This window comes from Zootoca vivipara, chromosome 1 (assembly GCF_965207765.1).
Source record: "Zootoca vivipara chromosome 1, rZooViv2.hap1.1, whole genome shotgun sequence".
Classification (NCBI taxonomy): domain Eukaryota; kingdom Metazoa; phylum Chordata; class Lepidosauria; order Squamata; family Lacertidae; genus Zootoca; species Zootoca vivipara.
In genome coordinates, this window is record NC_142582.1 from 104,116,164 (window position 1) to 104,128,302 (window position 12,139).

At 43.4% G+C, this 12,139-nt stretch overlaps 1 protein-coding gene across 2 annotated transcripts; it reads right to left on the reverse strand.

Annotated features, from left to right (window-relative positions):
- Nucleotides 1-205: 205 nt before the first annotated feature.
- FAM161B (FAM161 centrosomal protein B) lies at nucleotides 206-11,991 on the reverse strand. Of its 2 annotated transcripts, none has more exons than XM_088672085.1 (10): nucleotides 11,910-11,991; nucleotides 10,930-11,237; nucleotides 10,148-10,692; nucleotides 8,817-9,145; nucleotides 7,553-7,680; nucleotides 6,772-6,939; nucleotides 3,825-3,924; nucleotides 2,903-3,036; nucleotides 1,954-2,059; nucleotides 206-1,796 (listed from the first exon to the last, which is right to left on the reverse strand). In XM_088672085.1, exons 2-9 carry the CDS (start codon nucleotides 11,046-11,048, stop codon nucleotides 1,975-1,977), a joined length of 1,608 nt encoding a protein of 535 aa, XP_088528211.1. In that variant the 5' UTR covers nucleotides 11,049-11,237; nucleotides 11,910-11,991; the 3' UTR covers nucleotides 206-1,796; nucleotides 1,954-1,974. The 2 variants fall into 2 exon arrangements, with proteins under 2 accessions (XP_088528211.1, XP_088528210.1); XM_088672084.1 differs by having other exon boundaries at nucleotides 11,824-11,933.
- Nucleotides 11,992-12,139: the final 148 nt, after the last annotated feature.

Here is a 12,139-nt window from a genome sequence, read left to right on the forward strand (position 1 = left end):
AAAACAATTAAACAGAAAAAATAGAACAAAAATGAGCAAGAATGTTCTCACTGGCCACTGTACCGACAGCACTGTTGCTGAAACGTCTCATATAGCTTCCTTCAACTTTAAATTTTTTTGGGGGGGGGTCACCTTTCTACATTATAGTTTAAAGGCCATATATTTTTGTGAACATATAAAAAGGTGAAAACAATGAATCTTGTAATGCCTTTAAGGTCAAGCACATTTATTATAGCATAAGCTTTCATTTACCTCAGACAGTTCTACTAGTAAAATAGGAAAATGCATAAATCTTTTCATCAGCCTCTGAGCTCAGAATTAACATGGTTTGATATAGCCCAGACAAAGCATAATAAATACAGTATTTGTGCCACTCACAAAGTTCTCTGAGCCGCTTAAATATTTGAAAACAATTACAGTATAGACCATTAGAACAATAATACAGCACAGCACAAAAATATTAACTGAGCAGGGATTAAAAGTCCTGTGCAAAAGCACTTTTTGAAGCAGCTCATGTGTACTTGCAAGCTGTTTCAAAGTAGCTTTTGCAAAGGGTTTAAAGGCAGCTCCTGTGCTCCCATTTGCTCAAAAGGGAGTGCAGAGGCTATCTTCCATCTTTTTGCAAGTCTCCCCACCCTCTGGGAATTGGAAAAGGCTTTGCAAATCTCATGCCACTTCTTTTTTGTGCCTCTGAGTTCGGTGTTCAAGGGATTTTGAGATGTGGGTGGTCCCACTTACGTCAATTTAGCCTGCAAGGCAGATCTTGGTAAGAATCTGGCCCAGGGAGTTAAAAAGGTCCCCACCACCCCCACCTGTCCTCAATGAATAAAGTAACTTTAAATGTTACTTTAAATTCTATGAATCTTGGTTTTAATGATTTTATTCATGTTTTTGAAAATAGAGTTAATTTTTACTAAATGTTCAGATGGAATAACAACTCATCATGCTTTTCAGTACAGCCGTACCTCGGTTTACGAACCGCTTGGGTTGCGAACAGTTCGGGTTACGAACTCCGCAAACCCGGAAGTGTTTTCGGCGCGTGTGCGTCCCGCGCATGCGCAGAAGTGGCGCACGGGCTTTGCGCATGCGAAAATCGCGCTTTGCGCATGCGCAGAAGCGGCGCTCGGTTTGCGGCCTTTTCGGGTTACGAACTGCGACCCGGAACGGATCGCGTTCGTAACCCGAGGTACTACTGTAGTTGCTACTAGACTAATATACTGCTGCTTTTGTAACATACACACTTCAGTTTACTCCCTAAGCACATTTATCTGTAAGTAAGTCCATTTATCCTCAATGGTACTTACTTCCAAGTAAGCCAGCATAGAATCATAATGGTATCTTGGACTATAAATCTCAGTGAACTTGTAAAAATAATAAATCTAGGTTGCAAGGGAAAATATATTTTTATTAGCCTTGCATGGGCAAGGGGTGGAGAAGAGGATTTAGCATACATCCTCTGGCCATCTTTTGTTTTTAAAAATAGTGCAAATGAGTTACTGAAGGGAAATCTAAAAACTCCTTGTTGCCAACCTGTTTGTAGAAACAAAACTGGCTAAAAATATCTACTGTAGCAATTCCATTGTACAGCTTCCTGAACCTGAGAAGCACAAACATTTAAAACAGTAGTGTGGTACCTTTTAAGTTAGTGCAGAATCCATATGGGTACCATTAGCATGAAACGTCCAAACAGGATGATGCTTCCAGGATCTGTGTCAGCACAGCAGGCTGCAAATGCACATAGCTTGCCACTTCCACCCACCCAAGTAGAGGGATGGTGCCAAATCTTTTGTGATTATCTAAAGGAGTGCAATACATATGTTATCTATAATCTAGTATACACCATGATTACAAATGATAATGTAAAAGCATGTTAGCTTCAGTTCTTCGGCTGAAGAAGTTGCCTAACCCTAATCTAATGACATTTGATTAAATGGGGGGGGGAGCTTTAGGCACCTGAAGACTTCCATTGGGTTCCTACTTCATTTGTAGTATTCTTTGCCCCTCTTCAGCTAGTTCTTGTATAATGCCAGCTTTGGTATTCCTCTGCGACTTATGGGTCCTGTTGATTAAAAATTGTGATTTCTAAATTCCACGCTATAAAATTATTGGAAGTGGTGGTCATAGTTGCAAAGTTCACATCTGAATCCTACTCTACTAAGCAGTTCAGAACATCCTATATTCTGTTTTCTCTATTTCATCCTCACAAGAACTGTGTGAGATACTTTAGACAGTGTGACTAGCCTAAATTCAATCTGTGAGCAGGGACTTTTATTATTATTTCAGTTTATATTCTGCTCTTCCTCCCAAATGAGTCCAGGGTGGCTTAACACATCAATAATGAAACAATTTTAAAATTCTAAAAACATTTTTTCAACCAGTGATCTCAGGGTTTCCAGGAACAGGTTTTTTCCCCAGCCATCAAATGTCTGAGTAAACCGGAATGTTTTAAAAATCCTGAAAATCAATAATGAGGGGAGACCCACACCGCACAACAGGTGCACCAACTCCTCTGCCGGTTGGTGCCTTCCCTCTGGCGGCGACTGGGCCAGGGCCTGCACCTCCGCCTCCACTGCGAGGCCTCTGTTGGGGTGCACTGCGGCCATGGACGTGCTTCTGGGGTACAGTGGGCCCGTCGCCACCCTGACTTCATGACAGTGTGGGGCCCAAGTCAGTGATGCTCCCTCACCAGGAAGGACCTATGAATGGGGAACTCCCATTGAAGAGGCCTTGTCACATTTAAATGTGAGCTGGGGAGCCCCCAGCGGCACCACCAACAAGGCCTCACCTGCCAAGCACAGGTAGTTTCCTATTTGGGAAGATTCTCTTTCATGTAATTTGGTCCCAAGCCATTTCATCTTGAATTGGGTCTGGTGGCTACTGGTGATTTTCTGTTCTTTAATACCTTTGTGATTCAGACTGCTCCTTCCCTACTAGGTCAGCGGAGTCTCCTCCTTTGCTTTTCACAAATTCTTCATTCAACCCAAACTGCTGCAAGGTGTCTCGAAAAAGCCTCTCTGCCCCCTGACGGGCACCTTGCTGTGGAATGAGAAGACAAGCAGTTTAGTAGGCCCTCTTCCCTTCATGAATACTTAGTTATTCCAGGCAATCGCTCTAAACTAGAAAAGTAAATGGATATTTCTCTCAATATGGAAGAAGCCATTATATTTTAAAATGTTTGCGAATTCTTTGAAGACCATTATATTCAAACATATACCGTAGGTAAAGGTACCCCTGACCATTAGGTCCAGTTGCGGACGACTCTGGTTGCGCGCTCATCTTGCTCTATAGGCTGAGGGAGCTGGCGTTTGTCCGTAGACAGCTTCCGGGTCATGTGGCCAGCATGACTAAGCAGCTTCTGACAAAACAGAGCAGTGCACGGAAACGCCGTTTACCTTCCCGCCGGAGCGGTACCTATTTATCTACTTGCACTTGACGTGCTTTCGAACTGCTAGGTGGGCAGGAGCTGGGACCGAACAATGGGAGCTCACCCCGTCACGGGGATTCAAACTGCTGACCTTCCGATCGGCAAGCCCTAGCCTCAGTGGTTTAGACCACAGTGCCACTCGCGTCCCCATTCAAACATATACCCCAGTTTAAAACAATATTTTCCTATTTAGTGCACAGTATTTTCTCTATCATTACAGCTGGTCAACAACTAAATATTGTTCCCTACCAAACTCTTTTTCCCTTGAAGTTTTTTTTTATGCTGCAGACTTCCAGAATGGCAAAGAGGTTACTTGAATATTGACTTCCTGCTACAGCCTGCTAGTATTTACTGTTTGAGTCTATAAACCCTGACAGTTTCCCCAAACCAAAATAGTTACCTTTGTGATCTGTTCAAACATATATGGTCTGTTTTTCACTCGCAACTTCATCTCTTCTAGTTCCTTTTTATACTCTTGTGTTCTTTTTCGGACATTTTGCCTGAAACAAAAGGTTTCTGTACTATGCATCATCTTCAGTTACTCTGTGCTGCACTTTTAATTACAGGTAGGAGGGCACATTTAAGGATAGGAATCTCTCCACAGAAATCGGCTGCATATAGATCTTCTGCTATGTGGGTGCAGAAGACCATCTGGGCACCTATGCTCCTTGGCAACTCATTTATAACATATTTATACTGCTTAACAAAATGTTTATAAGGAATTTACATAAAAACAGCAATAACATTTCTTAAAAACAAGGTAGGAAAACAGAATTGTTTATCACTGATAAAACTCAGCAATGGACAAAAAATGTTAAGAGGTTGGGTAAAAGTTTTTACCCATAAGTTTTTAAGGGGTATTTGAAAGCCATTACTATCTCCACATCACAAATTACCAGAAGGAGAGCATTCGAGTGGGTGGCTGCTACTGCAAAAAACAAAACAAAAAAAACAACAACCCTGCTCCTGTGTTTTCAAATCTGCTGGTAATGGAATTACCAGCAGGGTCTCCTTGGAAGATTCTAACAGTTGGCTTGGCTTGTACTTCAAGAGACAGGCAAAAACTTAAATTTAATTCAGTAGTGAATAGTAAGCCAATGCAGATTTTTCCAACTCTGGCATAATTTACCAGTAGCTGCATTTTGCATAAGGATAGCCTCAAATATAGCACGGGTGGTGCTGTGGTCTAAACCAGTGGTCCTCAACCTTGGGCCTCCAAATGTTTTGAGACTACAGTTCCCATCCCTGACCACTGGTCCTGCTAGCTAGGGATCATGGGAGTTGTAGGCCAAAAACATCTGGAGGCCCAAGGCTGAGGACCACTGGTCTAAACCACAGAGCCTAGGGCTTGCCGATCAGAAGGTCGGTGGTTTGAATCCCCGCGATGGGTGAGCTCTTGTTGCTCGGTCCCTGCTCCTGCCAACCTAGCAGTTCGAAAGCACGTCAAAGTGCAAGTAGATAAATAGGTACCGTTCCGGCGGGAAGGTAAACAGCGTTTCCGTGTGCTGCTCTGGTTCACCAAAAGCGGCTTAGTCATGCTGGCCACATGACCCGGAAGCTGTCTGCGGACAAACGTTGGCTCTCTCAGCCAATAAAGCGAGATGAGCGCTGCAACCCCAGAAATATCTGCGACTGGTCCCCTTTACCCCTTTACAGAGTTTACCAATGTATGGACCATTGCTGCAAGTAGGGTTGGGCGATGTTGGGTTTTCAATATCGTGGTGTATCACCAGCCAAACATCGCAAGTTGGCAATATAGCGCGGTGTTGAAAAAAGCTGCATTGGGCCCAGCCAGAGAGATGCCAGGTGAAACTGCCGCAGCTCTCACCATGGAAGCTGAAGTGCTTTCACCCCAGTGCCTCATGGGCTAAGGTCAATACAGCTGGCCCCAGCCTGCGACTTAGTCGGGGGGTGGAAAGGCTCCTGCCCCCAGCTGAGTGAGCCCAAAACCCCTTGGCCAGGCTCCGCTGGGGGCGGGAGAGCTCCTGCCCCCAGCGGAGACAGCCCCAAGGCCCCTGCTGCTCACGCTGGAGCAGAAAGGACCTTGGGGCTGCTTGGCCAAGCTCCCTCTGCCTTTGCTAACATGGGAGGGGGGGCAGACAAGCCAGCTTGTCTGCTTGCCCCCCACTCCCTGAAGGCCAAGCACACAGAACTTGTCAGGCTCTGTGCATTTGCCCGTGGGGGTGTGCAGTCTCTTTCCTCCGATGGGGGGTCATTCACTCCAGGAGGAATGATGCAGCCCACCCACCCTCCTCGGAGAAGTCTGCAAGGCGCGGGGTGCAAAGCCACTCTATACTTGCGATGAGGGGCTACTGGAGGCTGTTGGTGAGCACTGGGCCTGCCAGCAGCATCAAAGAGCCTCCACACCGCTTGGTTGCCTTCCACTGGAAGGGTGGGGGTCCGTCTTTCTGGGAGGAAAGGTGCAGCAAATGTGCAAGCAGGAGCAGGGTTGGGGGATCTCTCAGCTGGGAAGCAGAGGGTTCCCGTTTCACAGCTGAGAACAGCCCTATCTCACTCCTATTCATGTGCAAGCAGAAGCTAGGACCAGTGGTATATCGCTGATGAAATCGCCGCTTGAGTCCCTCTGCCTCCAGCTCCCAGCTAGTTTGTTTCTCCCTCAACACGCTGGGCACTGAAGGCAGAGAAACTCAAGAGCATGGAGGTTTCACCAGCGATATACCGCTGAGTGAAGCTGTCATCGCAGTCTGCAAACACATCTTGGGTGATAAATCACCCAGGCCTAGCTGCAAGGCAATCCCTGTTCAGGAATGGATGCAACTGGTGCACCAACCAAAGTTGGGAATGGGTGCTCAGAGCCAACTGGGGCTCTAGCATCAGTGATTGATCTAGCAGCACCCTCAAATGATGCTCTACCTCCAGAACGGGTACAAATTCAAATTCCCAAAACTGAAAAACTCCCACCCATAGGATCTCTGTCTTGTTAGGATTCAGTTACAATTTATTAGTGCTCATCCAGTCCATGATAGCATCCAGGAAATTAAATAAATAAATAAATAAATAAATAAATAAATAAATAATACTTTTATTTTTAAAAACTCAGACAGAGAAGAAGGGCACAGTAATGAGATGTTGCTTTTTTGGGGAAGCCTTTTAGATCCAAATCTGAATCCCTTTTCTATTACAATTTTTTCCTCCAAATTCTGGGGCTCTGTTACCAATTATATCTAAGGATAGTGGTGAGATAAGCATGAAGTGTAAATAAATAATACGACTGCTGCCTATTGGTCATGAACACTTGAAGCCCAAACCCATTTCTCATACCGAGCTATCAATATGAAATGATTTTGCTTCAATAATATGCTACCGAAGCCAATTAGCATACTGACCAGTTTTGCTTCAGCTTTTCTCTGTGCGTTTCCTCCAAGCTTTTATGGGGATCCAAAGCTTTTGCTCGGCAGTTTAGAGACTTATGCATAGCTTGACCTCTCTTTCTCTGCAACTCTGCCCAACGAGCTCCTTCATTTTCCTTGTATTTTTTATCTTCTTGAAGGCGTCTATAAATATATATGTGGATAATGGGATAGGATCTTATTTCAAAATAAAATCACTAAGCTTTCCAAAACAAAACTTATACAAAGCCAGTTCATATATCCAAGTTAAAACAATATTGATCAAAGTATACGTGGTACTCTCAACCCTGAATTTTAGCAGGCTTTTGGGAATTTTGTTCAGGGGGGTATCCAAAAGCATAGGTGGCCTCCACCTCCATGTGGGACAGGCAGGAGTATGTTACATGGTTTTGAAGGCATTGTCTGGATCAGGATGTTCCACCTTCGCACTTATTCATACTTTAATTAAATGAGTAAAGGTAAAGGGACCCCTGACCATTAGGCCGAGTCGCAAACGACTCTGGGGTTGCGGTGCTCATCTCACTTTACTGGCCGAGGGAGCCGGCATACAGCTTCCAGGTCATGTGGCCAGCATGACTTAGCCGCTTCTGGTGAACCAGAGCAGCACACGGAAACGCCGTTTACCTTCCCGCTGTAGCGGTACCTATTTATCTACTTGCACTTTGACATGCTTTCAAACTGCTAGGTTGGCAGGAGCAGGGACCAAACAACGGGAGCTCACCCCATCACGGGGATTCGAACCGAGTAATTTACTCACTTAATAGCAGACTGTCTCTTTCTCACTGCATCTGTGATATATATCGGAAGTGTGTTGGAGGAGAGGGATGAAAGGTAATTCAAAGACCGACTCCTTTGTATTGGTGCCCTGGAAGGTTGTTGAAAATCCTGAAAGTAAGAATATTTAATATTGGTGGTTTTTTAAAAAACACACCTTTTTGTACAGTGCTTAGTTGCAGCTGTGCTCTCTTCATAAGTATGCATGCATGCACATATATAAAGTGTTTGCTATTTGTTACTATCAAACTGCAAATGCTTGTCTCTTTATGAGGTTCACATTTTTACATTTGGACTACATTATGCTGACAGGTAAGTGGGGCGAAGAGCTATTGATGTGGAAAGTGACACATCCTGTACACAACAGGATCTTATTCTGCTACATACATAACCATTTCCTGATCTACAAGAAAATTTCTTTTTACTCCATGACTGCTAAGATTACACAAGATCTTGGGTGAGGTACTTTGCTGAAAGCTTTTTGAAAGTCCAAATACACTGTGTCAACCTCTATCTATATGGTTGCTGACACTCTCAAAGAATTATAATTGGTTAATGAGACAGGACTTGACTTTGCAGAAGTAATGCTGGATCTGCTTAAGCAAGAATACAGAAGAACAAGTCTTGCTGATCTAATCTTTAACAATACTTTCCACCAGTTTTCCTGGGACAGATCAGCTGTTAAACCAAACAGCATTTAATTTCCAGGATTCCTTTAAAAACAATTAGGGTTACACTGGCCACTTTGCAGTCCTCGGGTATGGAGGCTGATCTGAGAGACAATTTACATATGTTTGTTAAAAGTTCAGCAATTTTACATTTACGTGCTTTAAGAACTCTTGAGCAGATGTTGTCTGGGCTTGGTGATTTGTCAGTTTTGATTTTGTCTACTGGGCCTAAAACGTCCATCTCTCTCAGTTTTTCAGACTACCTTCCCCCAAAATTTAGTTCAGATACTGTGATTTGCTATTTAATATTAATATTATTAAAGTTGTTAAGTGATTTACTATTTGAAATACAATTCAATAGAAGTACTACTACAGTTAAGACTTCAAGCATAAGATGGTGCCATTGAGACTCTTTGTTTTATTCCGTAACATTTGTTCCAAAGAAAGCCTAACTTGGTCTAAAACTATCTCAACACTGAGTTAAATGGATGGTATAGCATATTTGGCGTTTTGCACTGATGAGTAATTTGTATGTAAAATAACACAAAGCAGTACAAAGATAATAGCAATCCCTTTTACCATCATCCCCTGATTAGGCACTTGATGTTTGCAAGAGAGATTAGATGTTCTCAATCTGAATGGTTTATTATGAGTTGTTTCTTTGATTTCTCGTTTGCTTAAAGCTTCTCTCTGGAATGCCCAGTAAAGTCCTTCAAAGTCAGGCACAGATGTATTGATTCTTGGTTTAAAACTGAAGTTATCCTGCAGAAAGCTCAGTTTTTTCTCCCTGTTCATAGAGGTAATTTGGGATCCTTTTTTTCTCTTGCCAAGCTCAATAGGAGCCCAGGAACTTTCCAATAAATCCTTGGCTCTCATCTGAATACGGATTTTTCGAAACAGTTCAGCTTCTGGGGAGTAAAGGCAACAGTGATGAACAGTAATGAACAGGCTGGGAGAAGATATGTAAATCTGGCTAATGCAACAGACGAAAAGTGTTAATGACACTAATAACAGGAGAGGCTAATGGTTGAGCCAACCGTTAAAGCAAAAGCAAGAACTGAAAATCCAGAACATTTGAAACCGCTTAACAGGTATCTTTTCCAAATAAAAAACTAGTTACGGGATATATCATGCAGCACAACTTAATAATGCTAATTCTTTTTCTATTTCTATTTCTTTTTCTATTCTTTTCCAAAAACATGTGTATTCTAGAAAGGAAAATGACCAACATGAAGTCTCCCAGACCTTTGGCTAATTAAACAATCCATGGCCTTTAAACAGTGGGGGGGTATAGTTTTTGTATGTTACTGTGTTATGTGTTTTTGTGTTTTTATATTGTAAACTGCCCGGTGATCCTCAGATGAAGGGGGGTATAGAAATTTAATAAATAATAATAAAACGAAATTTGCATAGCCCTGCTTCAGAAACAAGCCAAGAGGGGCAATTCATTTCTGGATGCATTCTACTATTAAGAAGAAAAATTTCCCAAAGGCATGGTACAGGTTGGCATCCTTAAAGAGAAGGATAAAGTTCCTAGCCATCACCATTTCCCAGGCTAATCAGCTCCAGAGGTTAGTGAGGTGGGGCAGAGGCCAAGGTCCTGAAGATGCCCAATTCATCAACCAGTGCGATTCTGGAACATCAGAGAAGTTTCCTAATTTTTATGTGATTGTTGATCACCTTCCCTGAGTCCTGCTTTTACCAATTCCACTGATTGGTCCTACTCACTCTGAGATAAGAAATGTGCTTTGTGATATGGCAGGATAAAAGGCCTATTTTCTTTTATTTCTTTTGTACTGGTATGACAGACAATGAATCTACTAACTGAAATGTCTCCTATAGCAGATGAAGGAGATACCTTCATACTACCATTGGGTATTGTTAAGACAGTGCATTAAATGCTGTTTTACCTTTGAGTTTATCCCCAAACATTGGTTCATAGGTGGACTTGGGGATCTTCTTCCTGACTTTTGGCACTGATTTCTCAACTGGAGTCAAAACTTCTAGCATCTTCTGTCTGATGACCTCCTTTCGTTTTTCTTCTTTTTCCTGAAAACTGAAGGGTTTTTGCATTGAAAGGAGCAGTTCTCTTCTCTTTTGTGTTTCCACTTGCCTGCGAATTTCATTCTTTTCCATTATTTCTTGGTAGAGTGGCAGATAGATGTGAGCAGGCACAGGTTGTGCTCTGAACTGTTTCTGGCATTCAGCTTCTTCTAGGCTTTGTCTTTTGTACTCAGCTGATTCAATTTCAAACAATGCATGGGACTTCAACTTTCTGCGAGCTTCTCGAAGTGTCATATTGAAGGGTTGAGGGACAGTGATAGAGGAGATCCATGTAGCTGAAGCACTCTTTGATCTTGAAAAGGACTGAAGAAACGAATGATTATTTTGCTCATCTTTTGGGTTATCAGCAGTGATGTTAGTCAATGAATTGAACCTTCTTATGTTGCCAGATCTGAGGATATCATATGGTAAAAAATAATGTTATCAATGGCAAATAAATCAGGAGAAATATATTGGAGAACTTTGAATAAATGAAAGGAGATAGTTTAGGAGGAATGATACACTAAGATCTGTTTCATTATTTTATTAGTTCTGTTGTCCAATAGGAACACTCAAGACTATTGTAAAAACTTTATGCCTGTGTAGGAGAATCATGGTATGGATTTCATTAGACTCTCTTGCATCTCACCTCAAAGCTTCCTGGAACTTTGATGGCAATGTCAATCTTCCATTTTCCTGGAAAAAGTCTTCCAGCTCCTTGTTCTCCTCTGGTGGTTCCTGGTGGTTTTCCAACTGTACTTGGTACATCAGACCTAGTTCTAACAAACATTGTCTGTTTTTCCTTTTGAGGGTCTGAAGCGAGTCGTAAAAAGCCTCTCCTGAATTTGAGGCACCTACTATTTGTTCCTCTGACTGGAGGAAATCTAGCAGCTCACCGCCATCAGGCAGAGAAACATTACTACTACAGTCTGGAGACTGTGCTTTAATTGGAAACACCTAGGCAAATCAGAACAACAAAACAAAGGTTTCAAATACAGAAGAAGAAACTATTTTGAAAATGCATTTCCATTCAAAATACTGTATACCACTTTGCATTTAACCAGCATCTTCCCCCCCCCAAAAAAAAGCCTGTGCTCAGTTAACTTGGGACTAAAGAAGACCCCTTGAACTTTGGGTTCACATGTTATTCCTTGTAAAAAAAAATTATTATTATTTTTGAATTTGTTATTTGCTATTTGTGGTGACTGTTGCTGTTACAGGTCTGGCCTGCTCCCCTCTGCCGCCCATCGGTTTCCTCCAGGGATGCCCTCGCACTTCCATCCCCATCATACCCTAACCCAGGCATCCCCAATCTGCGGCCCTCCAGATGTTTTGGCCTACAACTCCCATGATCCCTAGCTAAGAGGACCAGTAGTCAGGGATGATGGGAATTGTAGTCTAAAACATCTGGAGGGCCGAAGTTTGGGGATGCCTGCCCTAACTCCAGTTCCCGCTCAGGTGAAGCTGCCGAGGAGCAGCCATGGCAACAAGCAACCGCCGCCTGTTGCCATGGTTACAGACGGCTTACAAACGCCCCGCATACCCGTCGAATCTCTTCCTTCGGGAGCACCGCTTCGGCCCCGCCCGCGGCCCCCTGAGGTTCCGACACTGTCATCGTCCCGCTCGCACCTGCTGCGCCGCCCGCAGCGCTCCGCCGCTAGCAGCTCGCCGTGCCCGCTTGTAGCTCTAGCCAATAGGCACCCTCCTTTTTTGTGTCGCTCCTCGCACATTGGCCAATGGCCGCGGTCTGTTTTCTGTAGCTCCCGCCCAACCCGGTAGAATTCTCAGCTCTCATTGGTTCTATTTCTGTTGGCGGCTGTCGGTTGCCAAGGTGCTGCTGAGGTTAATGCAAGGTGCGC